The sequence below is a fragment of the Callithrix jacchus genome, chromosome 4 (assembly GCF_049354715.1).
Source record: "Callithrix jacchus isolate 240 chromosome 4, calJac240_pri, whole genome shotgun sequence".
Classification (NCBI taxonomy): domain Eukaryota; kingdom Metazoa; phylum Chordata; class Mammalia; order Primates; family Cebidae; genus Callithrix; species Callithrix jacchus.
Genome location: NC_133505.1, coordinates 56,191,992 through 56,214,775, shown reverse-complemented (window position 1 = coordinate 56,214,775; position 22,784 = coordinate 56,191,992). Strand labels below are relative to the sequence as shown.

The 22,784-nt window shown below is 39.8% G+C and overlaps 1 protein-coding gene across 2 annotated transcripts in view; it reads right to left on the bottom strand.

The window, feature by feature from the left end:
• Positions 1–22,784, bottom strand: part of LOC100411264 (putative adhesion G protein-coupled receptor F2P) — a 45,228-nt gene that overhangs the window by 3,436 nt on the left and 19,008 nt on the right. The window contains exons 2-9 of one of the 2 annotated variants that reach the window (XM_008994551.5): positions 19,291–19,391; positions 14,923–14,965; positions 13,893–14,044; positions 12,709–12,942; positions 10,412–11,773; positions 6,831–6,872; positions 3,469–3,528; positions 595–671 (exon numbers count right to left, since the gene is read on the bottom strand). In XM_008994551.5, the coding sequence (XP_008992799.1) occupies positions 624–671; positions 3,469–3,528; positions 6,831–6,872; positions 10,412–11,773; positions 12,709–12,942; positions 13,893–14,044; positions 14,923–14,965; positions 19,291–19,362 (2,013 nt within the window). In that variant the 5' untranslated portion in view covers positions 19,363–19,391 and the 3' untranslated portion in view covers positions 595–623. The remainder of the gene's footprint in view (positions 1–594; positions 672–3,468; positions 3,529–6,830; positions 6,873–10,411; positions 11,774–12,708; positions 12,943–13,892; positions 14,045–14,922; positions 14,966–19,290; positions 19,392–22,784) is intronic. The other variant, XM_078369368.1, reaches the window with a different exon arrangement.

Sequence of the window (22,784 nt, the reverse complement as noted above, 5' to 3'; positions counted from 1 at the left end):
TGTTTTGTATCTAGATGCCTCTCTTCTAGTCATGAGTCACCATGTCCCTCTGTCTTTATGTCTCTGAATTTGTTTCCTCCTGTGGCTCCTTTCTCTACCTGTTTTTCTATACATCTTTTTCTTTCTCTGAGATCTCAAATGTAAATAAACTTCTCCATCATCTCTGAGGCCTTTCACAGATATTATTTATCATAATACCTTAATCTTTTGAGGCTAGGGAAAAGGAAGGGGCCACAGTGGGAAATTTGGGGATACTGCTGATATCATATAGGATGTCCTGGGATAGAGAACTAGGGAGAAGATTGAAGAGAGGGAGCAGATAAGTAGAAAAGGCGCCTCTGCTCACTTCCATCTAAAAGTCTAATTTAAAAGCATTTTCAGACATGCCTGCTTAATATTCAGGGGCAAAAACAATTCAGTAGCCTAAGAATTTGAAGTCTGAACATATTTCCAACCATAGCTAGCTGAGAATAGACTTATAGGAGAATCCTTTTAAGGAAGATAAATCATTTCTAATTATAATTAATCAAGTTGCAATTTTAAAAGAAATGTCACATCTATGACATATGTGGGAACCCCTTGCTTTGCACTCACCTCCCAGGTTAGGGATGCAGCCTGGTTTGTTAACTTGGCCCTTTGGTGGGATGACAAGAGAATTCAGAAGAAACATTCTGTTGGAGACAATGTATAATTGCATTTATTAAATATCATTATTAGTCTGTTTTCAGTTACACAATTGGTGGTCCACAGGTGATGTCTAGATCACCTCCTTGGATGTACTCCTTGGACCAACCCTGAATCTCCTTTTGCTGCCATATAAAATTTTTTTTTTTAAATTGAGCAACAGTTTTTCCCTCACTCAAAACAGTTCATGGCTTTCATTCTTTTCATAAAAATAAATTGTTTCTAAGTCACAGGAATAGAACATAAGTTAGAGGCCCTGTTATAGTCCAGTCTCTGTCCAATGACCAATTATGTAATTATTAGTCTGTTTCACAATTATTCAAAGCACCTGGGGAATTGTCATTGACAGCAATTCCTTTTATTCCTTCACTTTATTCGTCTCCTCTCCTTCTTTATATCAGAACCACTGACAATATGGGAACAGACTGCTGTGAGCTTTCCTCCTCCTCCTTGGCCTGGCCTGGCCTGGCTCTGCCTACTGAAGGAGCCCTAATTTGGGAGGGTGGTGGACGGTGGAGAAGGCATTGAGTGGCAAGGAGAGAGAGGGAAAGACAGCAAAATGGCTCCAAGCTCTCAAATAGCTCCTTCTCAGCTGGTCTGCTGAAATTCTCAGCATTAATGTCATCCCCTTGCAATGTGTCTGTGTCCAAAGGATGTCTTTGCGTTTTAGGAATGTGTTGCCTAAGATAGTTAATACATTAACTCACTGGTAGAATTACTACCACATAAACACAGGCCAATCCATCACATCAGATATAAAATGAACACAGACAAGCAAATGTATTATGCTGGGTTTGGGGAGCAGGACTGATACTACCCTAGTAGGTGCCTGAGAAGGGACGTTGAATCTGGACTACAGAAGATTGCTCCCTAGGGATTAGAGGCCTACAAAGCAGAAGAGAAGAGCATGGGTGAAACACCTACTTCTGTCCTCTGAGCAGGGTCGATAAAACTCATTGCAGGCAGTGGCCTAACGTTAGTGACAAGAAATGAAGGGGCAATTGCAAGAATTAGGATACATTTACCTAGTACCTAGGCCGGTGATTGTTAGCCCAGGCGGCACATTAGAATGACTGGGGTGCTTTAAAATAATGCTTAGGCCCTACCTCCAAGAGTTTCTGATTTAATTTTTCTTGGTTGGGGCCTGGAAAGTGGTATATTTTTAAAGCTTTCTAGGTGTTTCTAAGGTACATCCAGCATTAAAAACACTCAGACAATCGACAATTACTCATAAAATGCTGGATATTATTTTAATTTATCAATCACAGAAAACCCAAGAGAAGTGGAGGAAATGACTGTGATTTTATAACACTGAAGAGCAGAATTTCTCTATGATAGCCTCAATGGATCAATCCTGAAAACACATAAGGAAAGCAGCAAAGCTAAACAGGAAGGGATTGAGAGAGTCGGGCCTCTCTCCTGAGAGCACTGTAGCAGACCAGAGTGAAGGAGGAGAGTACTTACATCAGGGATGCTGGTTGGAGACAAATATTTACAATGCCAGGATACTTCAGGAAGGCTTCAGATGAATGACCCTCAACCTTGACTGTACAGTAGAATCACCTGGGAACCTTTTAAAACCCCCAAATCCAAGCCACACTCCAGACCAATCAAATGGGAATCTCCAGGGATGTGACCCAGGCAACTCCACTTTTTGAAGCTTCCCAGTTGATTCTAATGTGTAGCCCAAGTTCAGAACCATTGCTTTAGACATTATTAATGTCTGTTTGCATTAAACTTTGGCTCTTTTTTTTTTTAACGCTGAAAGGAGTACAGAGAAACCAGCAGACTCCCAGGTATGGAGACCAAAGCCTAAAAACAAGACCAAAGGTTGGGTAAGAGTGAGGCAAAAGGGAATAGGAAAAGAAAGGGAAGACAAAGAAGAGAAGAGGAAGGCTAAAGAAATCAAAGGCGAGGGAACAGAAAGGCAAGGAAAAAGGATGGGGCAACACTGCTCTCAGGGCCACAGGGTGCCCAGCCCCATCAATTAGCCCCTCTCCATGCAGATCCCCTGAAGCTCCACTCCATGACGAGGGGTGTGGACCCTATCAGACGTTGGAATCGGAGGCTCTAGATCACCTCTTCACTTGTTGCAGGTGTATTCCTTGGGCCAACGCTGAATCTCCTTTTGCTACCATTTAAAAGTTTTTTTTTTTTAATTAAGCAACAGTTTTTCCCTCACTAAAAACAGTTCATGGCTCTCATTCTTTTCATAAAAATAATTTGTTTCTAAGTCACGGGAATAGAAGATAAGTTAGAGGTGCTGTTATAGTCCAGCCTGCTGTCCAATGACTTAATCTTCTCTACAGCAACCTGAGCAAGCACCAAGCCCACTTAAGCCACTTCAGTCACCACAGCAGCTGGCCCCTCTTGAGTAGTTCTCTGTGTAAGATCAGAATTTGTTTCCCTGGAGCTTGTACACGTTGGCTGTGGGCCAACTGATTGGAGTCACAGAGAACAAGTGAGATGTCATGGGAACCTAAGACTTCTCTCATTACTTTCATCACTTGCTCTCCTACTATGAGGTTTGAGGTTCACCCTCCAACACCTGCCATCTTCTCACTCTCCTCTAAATTCATGTAAGTTTACTTGCATGTCTTCTGACGTGCCCCCCATACTCCAGAAACTCCTGAAATGAACTGTTCAAGAGGCACCCAGTGCTTCTGGGAAATCCACATTGCAGAGTGTTAAGATGAGAGAGTGTTAGCAACATCTACATAGCAGAAACTCCAAGATTATTATCTCGTTACACTTTTAATACAAAAATGAATATGAAAACTTTACCTCTGATATTCTGGAGCTCCATTTTGCAGAGGCTACTCGACCCTTTAAGGCTTCTCTTATCTGGATATTTAACAAAAGAAGTTAAGAATTAAAAGACTGTAAGAAAATAACACATATGCTTGGGCCTGGCAGATATTGTGGCCAGGTACTGTGTGTTAGCAGCTAGGTTCTGTTGGAGTGATATGGAGGGATCAGTGACCTGGTGGAGCAGTCCTGGAAAAGGTGGAAAGATGGGGAGAGACGAGAGGTGGAAGTGGCACAGGACACTCATTTTCAGGGCCTTAAATATGAACCCAATGGCTGAGAAATCATTTGCCACAAGTTTGAGGATTCCTTGACGTAGCTTTGGCATTATTTTTATGGTGCACTTAAGTGGTTGTTTCTCACAGTTTGTTGATTATTCAAACCACCTTTTCTAGAGGAAAAAAGTACTCTACAACTGGGCATGGTGGCTCATGTCCTGTGCTGCCATCACTTTGGGAGGCCAAGGAGGGTAGATCACTTGAGGTCAGGAGTTCGAGACCAGGCTGGTCAACATAGTGAAACCCCCTCTCTACTAAAAATACAAAAATTAGCCAGGTGTGGTGGTGGACACCTGTAATCCCAGCTACTCAAGAGGCTGAGGCTGGACAGTTGCTTGAACCCAGGAGGCGGAGTTTGCAGTGAGCTGAGATCTCACCGCTGCACTCCAGCCTTGGTGACAGAGTAACACCCAATCTCAAAAAAAAAAAAAAAAAAAAGTGCTACTCAATATAGCAACAGTCCATGAAATTCATGTTCCCTGACTAGATCATCCTGTCCTTTTCTCTATGTCTTATCTGCTGAACACAGGCCCCCTTCTTTTCTCTTTTCCTTTCTGCTATACAAAATATTATTCACCTTCCAAGGCCTTGTAGAAGTTCTATGTTCACAATTCACATATGCCAAAGTCCTTCAGCTCAGGGTGCCTTCTGCCTTCCCTGCAGATGCCATATTCTTTGTTATACACAGACCTCAAACCACCCTGCAGGGTTGGAGGACGGTGTACTCAAGGGCCCATTGGGATTTGTGAGATACATTGGCACTTCTACTTACATTTCTTTGTTCTCACCCTTTTTTTACTCTTAGCTTTCATAATGTACATAACACTTTTTAAGTTAATAATGAACACATCTGGGGACTATGCTGACTGTATTTTACTAATCCTAAAAGTTTGAAGACTACTGGTTTATACAACTTTTGGTCAATGAATCACGTACGGGCCTGTGATACTTTTGAGTATTTACCTTTTATATCATAATTGTAAAGGTAAGAGGTTTTGATCTTGATAGAAGATTCCATGGCTTGGAGTTCTTTGCACGTCTCACCTAACAGTGGTAAACTAGGTAAAAATGCTGCTGCTGGTACCCTGGCAACAGATATTAGTTGTGGTATTACAAATAATAGAAACAGCCCTGTGGCATATGACCAGGCAATACTTTAAGTGCTTTGTGTTTTTACCCTCAAAATGACATTTGTGCTTTGCCATAATCTAATGGAGAAGGCAGAGAAAGCATTACTCTCTCTGCATCCCAACTGAGTACATGAAAATATCAAGACAAATACTTTTTCTCCTCTGAATAATGTTTCCTAGATTTATATGGTATTCTCATAAGACAATGAAAGGACCATACTGAAATTCCTCTTTCACAAACTTTTTTTTTTGAAATGGAGTCTTACTCTTTCACCCAGGCTGGAGTGCAGTGGCATGATCTCGGCTCACTGCAACCTCCCCCTCCTGGGTTCAAGCGATTCCCCTGCCTCAGCCTCCTGAGTAGCTGGGACTACAGGCGCATGCCACCACACCCAGCTAATTTTTTGTATTTTTTAGTAGAGACAGGGTTTCACCATGTTGGCCAGGATGGTCTCAATCTCCTGACCTTTTCATAAACTTTGATATTAATTTGATAGACTATTACAGCAGTAGGCTAAGCACAATAGCTCATTCCTGTAATCCCAGAACTTTGGGAGGCCAAAGTGGGTGTATCCCTTGAGCTCAAGGAGTTAGAGACCAATCTGGGCAACATAGGGAGATCCTCTCTCTATAAAAACTTTTAAAAATTTGCTGGGTGTGGTAGCATGTGTCAAAAATTTCAGCTACTCCGAAGGCTGTGGTGAGAGGATCACCTGAGCCCGAAAGGTTAAGGCTGCAGTGAGCTGTAACGGTGCCACTGCACTCCAGCCAGGGCAACAGAGTGAAATCCTGTCTCAAAAAAAAAAAAAAAAATTAACATGTTCTTTTCTCTAAGTCTTGCCAGCTGAATACAGGTGTTCTTCTTATTTAGTAAAAAAAAAAAAAAAAAAAGCAAGTAAGTAAACAAACAAAAAACTTAGCAGTGAAGGTGGGGTGTTTGGAGGAGGGAGTGAATTATGCTTTTATCTGTTTGGGGGGTTTTGTTTGTTTTTTTGTTTTGTTTTGTAAATCCAACCTGGTATCGTTCCTTTTCATTTTTATTTATTTATTTACTTTAATTGACAGAAGGGATTTGTATTTATATCTGAGATGGTTGTTTGCTTTGCTTTTTCCAGAAGGTAGTATGGTACAATGAAAAGGGGGTGATCTTAGAAGCCTGAATAAACGTTTGAGGGTTTGTTCATTTGCTTGATTTTATTTGTTTTCTACACATCATCTATCTAGACTCATTTGTATTTGAAGAGTTCCTTTTCTTGACTCCAGTGTTGTTCAAGATAGAAATAGGAGCTCACTCTTCTATCCAAGCTTGCAGGTAAGACATTACCATGTGACGGAGCTCAGCCAATCATACATGCCTATGCATAAATACAGGTGCTGGAGTTCCAGCCAGGCAGGGTGAGGTGATCTCTCAGGCAGCAGTAGCTGCAACTCTGCCTGGCGAGCTGTGCTATCTGTGCCCAGCAAAGTGGGAAAGAGCAGTGGTATCTCTTGTGGAGCATTTCTGTGCTTTGCACTGGCAACAGTTCTTGGAGTAGAGCCTCCAAAACTCCAAGCCGAAGAGACCTTCCCAAAGATAATATTGTGAGATTTAGTAAGTTCTTTTTCTGCTTCAACTAATCAGAGTGGGTTTCTGTAGTGATCTTGAACAAGCTATTCACTCTGAGTCTCAGTTTTCTCATCTGTAAAATTGAAAATAGTAATATCCACAATTGTTTTAAGAATCACCACTAATGTACATAAAACATTTATTCCCATAAGAACTTGCAAGCTGGTCAATATCATTTGCATTGTAAACAGCAGTGATGCAGGCTTCATGCATCTGTACAAATGATTGAGGTGAAAACTTTTTAATAAATAGCCTTTACAAGCCTTTATATGGCCAAGAACTGATAATACAGAAAAAGCAACAAGAAGAATTTCTATTCAGTACCTTTGGATCCAGGATAGTTCCAAACACTAGGATGAAGAAGCCCTGGGAAACAAGGAAGAAGGAAGAAGAGCCATTTACAAAATAATAATGATAATAATATATACTCCCAGTTTTTATCAATTTGTATTTTGATAAAAAGAAAACAATTTTATAAAATCTCTTAATTTTTCATTCTTAGATCACAACACCTACATTCATTCATTCAACAAATATTAATGGGTGTCTTCCATGTGCCAGCCACTGTAGAGATACCTCAGTAAACCAAAGAGACCAAGGTCCCTATATCATACAGGAATATTTTTTTAATTTCCTTTTAAGTTGGGGAAATTAAAAGTGTTTGCACTTAGCAGGAGCTGGACCTGTCATCGGAATATAATGATCCAAGTAAGAGTCAGAGGGGGTGTTAGGCAATGGACTGCAGGCTTGCAGTTCCTGAACAATAAGTAAGAGAAGAAGCTTCCACAGAAAAGAGCAGAAACAGCTGTTGCTCAGCTTCCCATAACACCTTTAACCTCCTTCTTTAATCCACTACAAAGAATATTATAAAACTTGCAAAGAAAAGTCAAGTGTATACATCCTCAAAAAAATTAATGACATTAAATAGATTGAATTTCTAAGCACTTGACAACTATTCCCAAAGTGATGATATAGAAGGAATTAATTAGTTTTTATATCTTTTATTTTTCAAACCAAAAACCCCATATAAAACCCAAAACAGGCTATTCCTCTATACCTATAGTCCATTTGAAGTTTTTACTTCTTTTTCACATATGCTGGCAAAAAAAAAAAAAAAAAAAAAAAACCTTTGAGGAAGGAAGAACAGGTTGTAGTTCCATTTTTCAGTTAAGGAAAAGGAAGTTGAGATTCAGCGTTCAAAATGTGATAGACAGCAGCATTCATTAGACAACATCTCTCCTAAATGTGCAGTTACTTGGTCCATGGCTCACCCAAAAAGGAAGATGAGATAATGACCTTTTATTTAGGAATAGCCTTGCTACGTTGCTCTGACTTAGTAAGTGAGTTTGAACTCTTACCTACCCAGAGGCCTGTTAAGGTGCCTGGGTTTTATACAACTGGCACCATAAAGATGTTACGACCTGGTATTCATCACTGAGAACAATACCACAGAAGACCTACTGCTACCACTATTAAGTAAAAGCCCAGATGAATGGTGGAGGACCTTACAGGGTCCAGTGTACATCCATGCAGCTAATCCAGTCCCTCAGACACACTAAAATACACCTTTCTGTTCAGTCAGTCCAACCCTCAAAAGCTTCATCTCCGTTTAGCTTTTATGAGATTGTTCTTCTGTGGAACATTTTGAGCCTACAAGGTAATTACTGAAATTTGTTATTGTATCTGCTACAAAAAAAATCATTGTTGGCATGGTCGATTAGGTTATGAAGTTATAATTCCTATAAGGCCCCTTGAGATAAATATAGCCTAGCCTGATTTTGGTACTAGGAATACATTTTAACTCAGGTGATCCATAAAATTGGCTGAGGAATTGTATTTTTTAAAGATCTGGGAACCACAATTCCAGCATGTTTTTTTTCCACTAGTACACTAACAGCTAATATTCTTTGGCTAAACAACTAAGAGGAATTTCTCTCCTTATAAGATTTTTAACTCCTTGGGGATGGTCTATCTATATTTGTATCTGCAACATTAAGCATAATGCTTAGCAGAAAATAAGTAATAAATGTGGTGCCACTGCATCTGAGTGTATGTATGTGTTTCATCCGTGACTATGCAACCTGCACTTTCATAGTCATAAATATGTAACCAGGAAATACACCACTAGTATCACTTTTCATTGGCCTATGCCACCTTAGAGAAAGTTATGCAAAATATATTTCAGAAAATTTGGATAAAAAAATGGTCATAAAGTTTAGTATCTGGTGGAGAAGGGAGGAGAGAATACACTTAACAAACAATTCACCAATAGCAGCTTCTTGGCATTTCTTTTAGTAGGTAAAGCACAGTTTGGACAGGTAAATCTCAAGGTATTCTCCAAGGTTTTGGCATATGTGTTTTATTTTATTCCCACCAAAGCAGCTATGAGAAGGTCCCCAAATCTCACTCAGCCCACAGTTCCTCTCAGTAAATACGAGAGTAGGGTGTCAACCAGAAGTTATGGATGGACAAGACGGGCAGTTGAGGCAGCAATTTACTCCATTATAAAACCTCCGTAGTAAAGGGGATGGTTGGGCTTCAAAACCAGTGCAGGTATTCCCCTGGGGCTAGAACCAGGAACTCTTTACAAAATCTTCCTCCCTAATCTCCATATAGCTTTTATGAGGTTATTCTTCTGTGTAACACTGTGAGCCTACAAAATAATTACTGAAATCTGTTATTGTATCTGCTACAAAAATATAACTGTTGGCATGGTCCATTAGGTTACAAAGTTATCATTCTTATAAGGCTCCTTATAAAAAATAGTCTGGGCTTCTCAATATGTTTTAGATTCTCGCCCATCTGTCTGCTTCATCAGCCTCCTCTGCTGCCCCTCATCTCTTCTTATCCTACGACTCCACTTCTCCTGCTTTTTCCACCCAGTTAATTGTGCTCCCATCTCAGTAGATCCATGTTTCCTCTCTCTCCTCCCTCAGAGGTTGCCCTGATCCAGTGATATGCTAGTAAATGGCAATCAACTCTCCTCATTTGTAGTGCATGCCAATCTGGATAATCACACCCACTATGGCCTATTTAAATCTTGCCCTGTGACATCGCTGAGCATGGATTTAGGAAGAGATGGGCAGTAGAACATCATTGTATAGAGTTTCCACCATGCAGACACAATAGATGCAAGAACCTCAAGAGAAAAGGTAGACAAATAATTAGGAAGTGATGAGTTCTGAGGATTCATCACCTTTGCTTTTAACCCAATTTGTTTAATTGCAAGTCTATATATTTAATTGTTACTGATGACTGTGTTCACAACCAGCTCAGAAAAATCCTGAAAATAAAATAGGTAGCTCCTGTGACCCAGTACAGGGCAGCTCCAGCACAGCACTGCCCAGTGCCCTCCCTGGCCTACAGGGTAGGAAAAATTGGCAGCTAAAATTTCTTGCTGCCAATTGTAGCTAAAAATTCAATGGTAGCAAAAAATTTTAAGTGGAAGGAAATGTAATAAATGTCCAAACATTAGTACCTCCAGTTACATACCTAAATTTTGGGGAAGATGTTATTCCTTAATTTTTAAATCATAACAACTCAGACTATTACTAGGCTGTCTATGATCTTTAGATCATTTTAGTACTTGATGCTTTCCCATTCACCATTTTCACTTTCCAAACACCCCTATAATGTGGACAGTATTGCACTCATTTTATATATGAGAAAAATACGGCTTGAAAAAGTTGAGTAAATATTCCAAGATCATGTTGTACATTATTAGCAAATGAAAGAATCAGGATCCAAATCCACATCTTTCTGGAACAAAAGTTTATTTCCCTACTCTGTAGGCTATTCCAAATCCATTGGCTTTTACATAGAAATCTAATGCCGCAAGCTCCTAATCACAGAACATCTTCATGAATTTTCTCATTTTGGACTTGGTCAGAAGCATCTGGACTTACCTGGAATGCATTGAGCAGGGAGAAGATAATGTGGAAGGCCAGGGTTCTGTCGTTGATGATGGTGGCTACTCCAAATCCCCAGGTCAGTCCCAGAAGTGGTGTGAGGATGGCAATGTTCTTGCTGATTCTCACAATGGCTCTCACTTCCTGGAACATGGAATTGCCAATGGCAGCTCGCTGGGTCTTGACAATCACCAGTGTGACTGTGATCAGGTTTACAGCCACGATGGCCAAAGCTGGGACCACGAAGGCCAGGAGGGCTCTGGTCATGTCCCAGTTGAGCCAGCAGGCCTCAGGTCGTAGGTAGCCTTTGCCAGGTTCAGTGGCAGCAACCGTGATACCAGCAATGACCAAAGGGCATCCATAGCCCAGTGAAAACAGAGATGCCACCAGGACCGATTTGGGCAAGGTATGGAAAACAATCATGATTCCGTAGAGGATAAGGAGTGCCTTGGCAAGCATCCAGAAAAACACAGAAAGGTAAAAGAAATGAACAAAAAATGTTGCTGCCACACATCCCTTGTGGTGTGTCACTGGACCACTAAGAAGTGAAGCCACAATGAACCACACATCAGCCATCAGCAAAGTGGTCGCAACATTAACAATGCACACATGGCGTAAATAGGTGATCTCCGTCTTCGTCACTTGGCTCCAGACCAGGACCTCAATGGACAAGCAAAGGATCAGGCTGCAAATAGAAATACCCAGGCCTACATATGTGATGTAAGTCAGGATCGGACTCTCTAAGATATGAGGTGACATAAGAATTGAGAAAGAGGTAAACAACTTGCTTGGCCTACATTTGCAAACAGCTTGCTGGGAGTCTTCTTGAATCATTTTACAGGCTTGCTGGTCCCATCTGCTCTCCACAGAGTGCCAGCCAACACACTGTGTCCTCCTCTCCTCTGACTTGCTGATCTTATCAAAAATCAGTAAGATTCTTTTAAGTTCCTTGGGCAAAATGACAGACAGCACAAGCCCATTTACAGTAACATTTTCCAAAAGACTGGCTTCCAAAATAGCCCCAATAGTTGGAAATGCAATGCTGATGACCTGAGAAGGTGAAGTCACCTTCCGAAGCTCATCTCTACTGATCAACACTCTCCCAGTGACTTCATTGCTGGTATCATTAACTCTCATCGAAAAAGTGAAATTTTTTTCAGTGTTATCTCCAGATATGGTGGTGCCCATAGTATGAATGAAGACATCTGATATGTCAACGGGATGTTTATCTATGTACAGCCTTCTCGCAAAGGAGTTGACTGAGTGTAGCAGGACACAGCTGCTGTTTCTGTCAGGAATGAAAGTCCAGTTGGAGATGCTTTTGCTGTTAAGAATGTGGTTGGCTATGGTGCTGTAACTCTGCAAATGAAGAATCAGCATTAGTACTGAGCCACTCTCTGAAACTGCCAGCGCATTCAACACTCACTTTTATAAAGTGTGCTCCTTGAACCAGCAGCAGAGGCATACTCTGGAAATTTCTTAGCAATATAGAATCAGAGGCCACACCCAGACTTAATCAATCAGAATCTGCATCTTACTCCCCAGGTGACTTGTATGTACACTGAAGTTTGACTTAGATGATAGAGCTACAAAGGAATTGCCTCACCATGTCCTCCTCCATTTATGCAATGCCCTCTTGTGAGCCAGCCCACTGTGTAGCCTTTCACATGCTCATGTTCATCGTCCCCTCCACATCCCACCTAGGCAAAACTAGCAACTTGCTTACTCTGCTCAGAGAACCCATCATGTGATTAACCGCTGTTGCACAAGAACATGCTAAATTGGAAATTCACCCTGGAGTCTGAATCTACATTTTAGTATCCTTTGCTTTGAAGATCAAAACCAAACAAAATGGATCTAGTTCTACTTTACATATCTGCAATGGATAGGTATGGCTGTTTTCTTTGCATTCAATTATTTTCCATTTTAGTAACCCATCCTAACTCACAAATGAAAGTAAGAAAAGTCTTTCTCTCTCCAGAACATAGAATTTTTCTTAAATGTATTCAATAGCCAAAAGATACATTGGTAGATCATATTCCAATGTTTACTACAGTACTAAGTAAGTGCTCTCTATAAATATTTGTTAATTAAATATGTTTACTTTTCCCACTCATTTATTCATCCTTTCTTTAATGAAGATTTATTGAACACTTGCTTTGCTAGACATTAGAAATACTGATGTGAAAGACGTGGTTTCTAGTCCCTAAGAAGCTCACAGAATACTCCAACTAACCTGTATGTATTCCTTTCCTACTGAGACAATGCCCTACCAAGTATTCAGGGACACTCACCTGCATCTTTGCCTCATCAATGCCTGTCCATATTGCTGTTGATATGTTGTGTAAGAGCTGCACAATTATGGCAATGTTTCCTGGTATCCGGGGAGACTGCTGAATGTTTTTAATTACACAAGACAAATCCGTGGGACACTTTTGTAGCAATATATCTGTTATGGTGTCAGGCTTTCCATGATATACATTTATTTTTACATTCTCTGCAAATGGCTGAACCGAATATAAATTCTCCTAAGATATGGCAAAAATAAGGAATTTTTTATAATTTTTATTTTTGTGTTAAATGTAAAAATACCTTTACTAAAAGTTAGGACAGCCTAACATAATGTTTTTCTGTTTTACATTTTCAGTGTCATATCTTCTGTCAAATAACATGACCAATACCAAGTTGTACAAACCAGCAAATAAAAGTCCCTACTTCCCATGTACCTACTCTTTAATGCCCCTCTCCCCAAATAACAACTGTTATCTTCAGTATGTCACTTCAGATAACCTGTATATATAGAAATACCTTGTGCCATTTAAGCTTATTTGTAATATTTATGAAGGGCAAATCATGAGACACGAGTCTATCTTAAAAATAGAAATTTGAAACTAGATTTGGATGAATCAACTAGAATACCAAGACTGAAAATAGCAATAGACAATTTCTCCCATAGATTCAGACTCTGGTTCCCACACTTTAAGGGGAACCAGGGGTGGCAAAACTATAGACCCAGACTGCTTGCCTGGGTTTTGTAAATAAACTTTTACTGGAATGCAACCAGCCCATTCATTTAAATACTGTCTACAGCTGATTTCATGCTACAATGGCAGAGTTGAGTAGTCACAACAGAGACCATGTGACCCGCAAAGCCTGGAATATTTCTCTCTGGAACTTCACAGAAGAAGTTTGCTGACCCTTGCTTTAGAGGACCCCCTTCTGGCCCTCCTGCAGCCTGCTTCTTCACATGGCCGGGAGTCCATGGGCACAGACTTTCAGATGCCCAAAGTTTAGAAGGCGATTTTTGCATAGAAAGGTTAGTGGGTGCTTATCTATTCATCTACAATCATCCCTACATGCTGCCCCGCCCCATGCTCATCCTCTGTCTTATTGAGGGCAATACCCACTGCTAATGGGAGGCTCCACTGTTCTCATAGAGCCCACATTAGAATCCATATTGCAAAAGAGAAGATATTACCTCAAATATGTTGAGAGCATTAAGAGTCCGGCAGGTGTCAGTGATCTTGTGCCATGTCTTTTTCCTGCATGAAAACCCCATATTTCCCTGAGTATCCGGAGGGCAAGGTTGAGTGCACTGGGAGTTGTCAGTACAGACACCATCACATACACCTGGGAAAATGAAAGAAGACCATATCAGATGGAAAGGTCTGGGCTCTGGGTCCACTGGGCCAGTCACCAAAGTGTCACTGCAGTGACAGCCCATATATCCTGCAGATGTCAGTGTCTTTTCTTCCTGAAGTGGAGGAAGTCTGAAATGGATTAGTGATCATCATCTATTTCAGCAACAAAATTTATTGTCTCCAACAAAATCTTATCCTGAACTCTAGTGTATAAAATAGATAAATGTGGAACTGTCCCAGGTGAAGTGAGAGGGCTGAACCCACAGTGCAGTCCACTAGGTCACTCTCACACCCTCACAGGAACCCCCGAATACTTCTTCAGACCCCTGAAGCTCCCCAGATCAGCTCTCATTTGGAATCCACTGCTCCCAATGTTCTCTAAAAAGCCTCTCAGCTCCAGCACTCTATAATGTCACATCATCAATGAGTTCTCAGACCTGTTTTAGCCACTGGCCCATTTTCAATGGGCTCAATCCAAAGGATCTATGGCAAAGAATTCTCAGACAAGGATGGAGCAGAGGGTACTGGGAGGAGAGAGGAACGGGGCTTGGGTAAAAGGTACCATTTACTACCTGGTACTATCCTCACTACCTGGGTGGGATCATTTGTACAACAAACCCCAGTGACATGCAATTTACCAATGTAACAAACCTGCACGTGTACCCCCAAACATAAAATAAAAGTCAAAAAGAAAAAACTAAAGACAAAGGTACAATTTAATATGAAGGGGAAAAAAAATCAGAGTCCACATGCAAGTCATCAAGGATTCCATTTGCCATGCCATAAGACAGAGGGCTGAGAATGGCCCTCTATCTCAACAGATGGACAATAAAACTTCCAGGTGATAAGTGACTGCTGCCAACATACCATGTGGCCTGGCATGCACCTTCTCCTTGCTTTTGCTGGTAGCCTAGAAAGGGAAAATCAAAATCAATTGTTGATATGCCAGCCCAACTGCTCACTTTAGTCACAAACAACTACAGTTAAATTAGCTATGATACCAGAATAGCCCACCCAAAGCTGAGTCCATGAGTTACAACTCCTCCATTACCCCATTTTCCCTTCAGCCTGGACCACTTTCTCTCCCATTGCTACTTAGTAGGAGCACTCCTCTCTCCAGTAAGAAGGGTCTATGTTCTATCCAGGAAACATGTTACAAGCAGAGGTGGTTTCACTGGGAACTTGATGAAGGTTAAGCCTCAAGTCCCTCACTCATATAGGACCTTTCAAAGCTCTCGGAGAGGATCTAGCAATGAGCATATTGCTCTCCTCTCAAACTTAATGAGCAGATCATCTCACATGTTCACATGATCACATATTTTATTAAATTCTCAAAAGCAAAATGTTTTAACCACCTGCCATCTGTTAAGATCATCATTTTTTGCCATTTCAATTCTGCCTCCTTCGTACTCTTCCTCATTTTGGGTATCACTAGAGAAGCTGTGTCTATTTACAGAATGTGGACAAGTTAAGCTGGGGATACATTCAGTTTGGATTTAGTAGGATATACTTACGTAGTTTCTAGTCACTTCTGCATTACAATGAGAACATCAACATGTAAGTGACATCAGTTCTAAGAACATTTACAATTATTCACAGAACAAGAGAATTGCAAGTTTCCTGTATCTTGCAGCTCATATATGAAATAAATTGGGTAGAATTTTCCCAAATTTGACAACAGTCATGTTTACATGACATTACTAATAATAAATTAGAAACTGAAAAATACTTTTCTAAACTACCAATAATAAGAAACAGATTTGATCAATAATCCTGGAGGAAAGATTAAACAATATTTCTATTCTCTCTGTAGAAAAAAATTATAAGATCATGCAAGTATGCAGTTAAAATGTAGGAACTAAAAGGTGGGCATCTCATTAATAAAAATATTGTTTTATTACTGAATAAATGCTAAATAATACTATCCAGAATTTCTAAATTTGAAATTTGTTATGACTCCTTTTCTCATTCTAAATAAATGTTCACTTTCCCCTTAGTTTTGTATTTATAATATTGTATTCTTTTTCCTTAGGAGTCCCCCAAAACCTAGCTCCCCCATACTGTGAGGATCTCCATTACTCCTGATTAGAACCCTCTCTTTGTCCCATCCATCGAGACCATACCTGACCCTTCACTGAGAAAGTGTCACATACTGGTCAAGGGATGTACTCTGGGAGCAGACAATCTGGGTTCAAATCTCAACACCAATATCTGAGACCTTGGGAAAGGTCAACTCCCAGAGCCTCAGTTTCCCTCTTCCATAAAGTAGAGTAGGAACTACAGAGCTATAATTGCATGATACTTGCCCTAGAGCATTTTTATGAGGAATATATGAGCTCATCTATGAAAAGCACTAGGAATGGGATCTAAGAATACTATAAGTCTATTTAAGAATTTACTACTGTTATCATTCTGAAAATGAACTTACTGAATGTCGATTACATACAAAGCTCAAGTTTCCCCCTTCCAAGAGGTCTTTCCTGATCCAGTTCTATAATGATACATCTTTTCTTCTGGCTCCTATAGAAACCATCATCCACGCAGCCATACACACAGTCCATGTTCAGCATATTCTCACCTCATCTGCCATTTTGCTATGTAATTTTTTATAGAAACATATTAACTCTTTGACTAAATTACAAGTTCCTTAAGAACACAGACTGTGTATTGTGCTTTGTTATATTCCTCCAAGTAGCTAGTTCAGTGTCTTATACACATGTGTGTATGCATGTATACATTTTAGTATGTATATATATACTGACATGTATGTTCATGTGTGTATGTGTGTGTGAGGAAAGAGAGAAAGACCGTTTTCTTGTTTCTGCACCAGAATAGTGTTTTCTAGTGGCTGAGAAGAGCCTTGGCCCCATTAATCCAACTTGAGTTCTAAGTTCTAAGCCATTGAGGAAGAAATTGGAAATTCACTGATGCAGCTCTAACTCTTGGGGTTCATGCCAACTCATGGGGTTCTTCTTCACAACCTTACTTCTCTGTATGTTATCAAGAAACAAGGCTGAATATTCCCTCTTTTCTCTATCCAGTAAGAACTTGAGGAGAATCTGAATTAAGCTTTTGGGGTCTCTCCAAAATCAAGAAAGTGTCACTGAGTATTCATATCCATGAAATCAACTGATAGAAGATGACTTTTCATTTTATAGTCCAGAGAATCAAGCCTTATTTTGTAGGTGGAAGAATTAAAGTTCTTGCATGAAACAAGAACACTAAAATAATAGTTTTGGAATTTTGGAAGACTTTTTAGATCATCCAATCCAGCCCTCTTAATTTTACAGTTAAGGAAACTGAGGCTTGGTATTGCAGTGATTTGCACAAGGCCATGCAGGAAATTCCTCTTACAACTAGGACTAGAGCTTAGCTCTCCCAATTCTTACAATACTGCTTTTTCTAAACAGCCAGCCTGTGTCCAAGTGCAACAGGCAGAGGGGATGAGTGAAAGGAAATACAGGCATCTCAAGATACTCAAAACCCATCTTGATAAGACCATGGTCCTCAACATACTGTGATAAATGCAGTTGTAAGTCAACACCTCTGGATGATACTTGGTCCATTAAACAAACTCTAGTCAAGTCACATTATATTTATCATGTATGTGGACAGAAAGCCACATACACATGATATTCTGTTTACTTGGAGTTCTGAAAACTCTGCTTCCTTAAGGGAAGGACCTGATTAATTTCTTCCCATCTACTTTGCCAAAAGACACCACATACTTCTCTGGTTATTTCATTTCTAGTGTGGCATCCAGTATATATCACTTTAGCTTTGGATATCAACAGTCCCCAACCTAATATGGGGAAAAAAAGGTACTTGCAAACCTGCCACCTGCTCAACCTGCTGAGCTGCCTGTGTGCATAGGCAGGTCAGGAGCCAGCAGCATAAGCAGCTCAGCACCCAGCAACTTGTCTAATGAGAAGAGAAGGATAGAATGTTCACAGTAAGGTAAATCCCAGTGATCAAGAGAAACAAAGCCAATCTCCCATGCTCTGCCTACTGTCCACATTCTGTCTTGTAGAAAAGTGTGAATGTGGAAACACAATGAAAGGAGCAAACAGTAACAAGCTGTAGGGTTGGATAGTCTTCAGGAAATGGTCTTTCCAAGAGTCTCTAACTTTTCCCAGAAAACAGGTACCTGTTTAGTATTATCAGGGAAGGGGAGCCATGGAGAAGATTTCTATGCAAAGGCAAACTAACTTGAGGATAATGTAAATATCATTTGAAAAGCTCTCAGAAGGAACTTCCAAAGTCGTTGTTTCCTAAGGAAGTTCTTGTTAAGAAGATATACATTAAAATGGAAAGATCAAGAAGCTGAAAAATCTGAAAACAGGGGTTCTGGCCTTGGCACTGTAACTGAATAAGTATGTACCTCAAGCAAATCGCATCCCACACCATGGGTCTCCAACTCCCCAACAGCAAAATAAGGGAGTGGAGCTTCGCCAGTTGATCTCAAAGCTCCCTTCCAGAACTTGTAGTCAAGAAATAGTACTCTCTTTAGAAGATGCTCAAAATGTTCTCATGTATTCTCTCTCAGTGCTCCTCCACACCTTATTTTAATGAGTAACTAACAGGGAAATTAAAATGACTTATGGTGTAAGGGAAAATATTTCAGAAAGAGCCATAGGGCCCTCTCCTACAAATTTTAAAATAGTACATTGCCACAAACTCCGTCCCAGTGAGATCTTGCTTAACTATTGCCTGAGTTGCTCATTGCTCCTTCTAGCCCACTCATGGTGTTCACAGTCAGGTTTCTCATAGGAGATGCTATTGCCATTTTGGATGGGACAATGCTTCATTTTGCCAGACCATTCCTACATCCTGTCTCTAAATGCCACCAATACCTCCTGGTCATTGTGACAACCCTTACCACCCCCACATTTTCAAGTACCACCAGGAAATGGTCCCACCCTGGTTATAAGCAACTGAAACATTCACTATCAGAATGATACAGAACAAAGTGTTTGTTACTTTTAAATCACTTGAGCCTCATTGCATCTCAGGAACTCATGGTAAAAATTTGAGAGAAAAACAATGTGTAGCTATTGACTAAAGTGGGTTTTGGTTAGTTGCAGTTGCAATTACTTCTGGCTGGGCCAGTCACTCTATCACCATCTCTTCCCTACACTTCAGCTCTCTGGTAACCAAGAGCTGATTACCTGACAGATTTTATTGTCCATTTACTTTCCCCACCAGTTCATTCTCCATCCCTTCCCCTTTTCTTACCTGGTACAATGTTCTACAGGACTCTGTGGGCAAAAGAAACACCAAGTAGTACAGCACAAGTGTATGAGTCATTGTCTTCCACACAGCTGACTTTCTTGTTTCTACAAAAATAAATAAAAAGGCAAAATGTCTCCAACCTGGAGCTTTCATAGGTTCCATGCCACTGCAGACCCAGTCAGTTCACCTATGAGGTTGGGCTATCTTCTAAGATCTCTCTGCTCCAGAGGTTGTGTCCTGTGGCCTCCCATTGACTTCATTCTATAGGAGGCTGTAGTGAGAGCACAGGAAGCATTGGGAGACACGGGCAATTGCTGAGATATTCCCCACCCTCTGCTATTGGCTTGCATATCACTCCTAACATGGGAATCTCCCCAGAGGTAGGTACTACCTGCCAGATTTCACCTTGCCTGCATGGACACAATAAATAACAGCCTGTGTTCAGGGATCAGGAATGATGGTTCAGTCTCTGGGTTAGGCAGGGCTGAGAAATGTGTGGGTGGCTACAGTAGAAGATGAGCTGGGGTTCCTATGGGCAAACTCAACCTAGAAATATCTTCTGAAGAGACTTGGCCTATTATTCCTCACTCTCACCTAACTCTGGAGCTACATGTTCATAGGTAACCAGTGATTTCTTCAAAATTGATCTTGCACATGGTCTCTTATCATTAATTATACCAGAACAGATATCAAAACTAAGCTGATTTCTTGACACCTAGAACAGTGCTTGACACATGGTCGGCACACAGTATATTCAGTAAAGGAAGAGGAAGGCAGGGAGGAAGGATGGAGGGGTGGTGTGTCAGAAGAGCTGAGAATTTGCATCTGGGTCTGTGCTCTATAGACGACTCACCTAAGCTAAGAAGTTTAATATTACACTTTAATAATAACGTTATTTTTTATCTTAACTTGATATCATCCCTGAAAGCTATTTGCTGTTTCTTCACTTGTAGATAAAAGGATTCAGAAGACTTGAATGTCATCAACAAAAGCCAGAAGCAATCACAATGGTTTATATTTGCTATTTGACCATTTTCAGCCAAGTAGAACTCCAGCGCGATCATGCATAATTCCACAAGAAACAATATCATTACTTTAAAAACTTGGCAAAATGCATTTTCCAATCATGTTTCCTCCATTGAAATACTTGCCTAGCTAAAATGTCGCTGAAATCCAATGATTATTTAAAATATTTCGTATTGCCTATCTCAGCCGATTATTAATACAGCTGTCAGACATTTGTAGTTCTTACACAAGGAGGCCACTTTGTTTCTCATCACTTTAAATGTATTTTGTAGCAACACAAATGGACACACAATTTCAAGTAAAATTTTTAGCCATATTTTCATTCTTTATTCCCAAGTTATTCCAACAGATGAAAATGATGGTATAAAAATCATCAAACTGACCTATCAGAATTACCACCAATGCAACTACTGCTTTGGGCAAGATAATCAAAATTGGAAAACATGAAAGCCATTGATGAATTTGATGACATAATGCTCATGAAACCTAAGACTCCATGTTTTTCTGAATCAAGTTGATTTTATCTTTCAAAATTCTCATCATACAGAATGTTCTTTTTCTTAACTAAAACTAAATCTAAAAAATGATTTAGGGAATGATATAGACAACAAACTTTCATAATGTTAGCGCTAGTCAGCTCAGAAACTCAAGCAGATTTTTGAAAAAAGAAGTTGTATGATCAGCTAAGTTCTACAAATCAGGATGAAACACATTCTGTTTGCTTAAAATTTTAATGTAATATGTTGAAACAGTATTTACTAAATTGTTATTTTGCTTTCCATTTTAAATATTAATTTTTATCAAAAATGCTTTTGATTATTACTAAAATTACATTTCCGTTATGTCCAAATGAGGGCTTTGTGTTCTCAGTGGAAGCGACTTTCATAATACTTTGCAGGATGGCCTTTTTTGATAGTTATGCTCCTGCTCAGAATCCAGAAGTTTCTAACATTTTCTCTACTTCTCAAATCTACCTTGTAATAAAATAACTGAGGATCACAACTCTAACATGCTGTCTTTTCCCATGTTTCAGCAACAATGTGATTTTAATTTTTAGTGTATTTTTTAGCCTTATCTAATTTCTTTTAAGAAGAAACATTTCTTAAAGTTGACTTTTTTAAAAACTCAGCCTATAAAACTGTTTGCTCTTTAAATTAAGTGTCATGTTTTAATCTGGGCTTGAATAAAATTATTTTTCTTTCAGAGTTGTTGACATTAAACCACAGTCATTAGCTTTTTTTCCCAGTTCTATGAAACAGAAAGTTTAGAAGAAGTAAAAGCCTGTAGTGGCAAAACAGTAGCTCAAATCTAATCTTTGTCCCACCCACCTCCCATCCGCCACAGCCACCATCCTCATTTTCTAGCCACAGGTGTCTAGTGGTTCTGACCTCCCTCTCCCAGGTCAGCAGGGGTAGCTGGAGTATAACTCTTGCCTTTCAGACAAGTGTTTGAAATGTTGGTTTCACATATCCTAAGCTAAAAACTTTTATTATAGATATTTATCTCAGAAAAGACTTACCTGTCAAGAACATCCAACCTAAAAATAAGTCACTTCATGTGATTTGTATTAAGAAAAATAAAGTAATTACATCAGTACTGAAATGTCCTAAGGTGAAAAATGCCAAATATAAAAGTATTTGAATTTTTTAAAATAAAAATTAAGAAACTGTTTTTTCTCTCTCTTATTTTGGAACAAAAGGTGGGGAGAGTGAAGCAAAAAGAGGAACCGCAAAGCATACCAGTAGGATGGCTGGATCTATAAAGAAATAACATTTCTAACTGTCCAACCCATTCTCTGCTGTCTGCTTTCCAAAACTGAAGAAGGCACTTAAGATGTTAATCTATGTGTTTGTTCAACAAGCAAAAAATGGGTCCCTTATGTCTGAGCAATGTCCTAACAGCCAGAACAAGGATGGCTTCCATCCCGCAGCCCCTCACAGCTCCAGGAATTTACAGTATGAGAGATCTGAGGCACACCCGAGGGGCTGGGAACTTGGACTGGGGCTTTCTCCCTAGAGACTGTAAGACTCTAAGAATCAAAGCCGATCATATCAGCATGACAGAAAACATTCCAGAATTACAGATTCCACAAATTGAGTCTCATCTTTGTTAGCAATTTCATTTCAGAATATCTCTTCCTATTTCTATACAGAATTTCTCTACCTAAAAGCCATACAGTTGACTGACCACAGGCCCAGCTCCTGAACATAAAACAAACCAGGCAAAAGGAAAACATCTGAGCTGCAGGCTGGAACATGTTTGGTGTTTGGCTCCTTTAGAAAAAAACATTTTGCTTGACTGAAAAATAGACACACACACACACACACACACAAAGCAATGGCAATTTTATGAAAATTTTGCAAAGAAATTTTAAAAACTCTACAACTTAAACTCCTCTGCCTTAAGAAAAAAGAAAGAAGTATTAAAATAGAAGTCACAAATCACAGTAATCAAAAGGTAAATAAAACTCC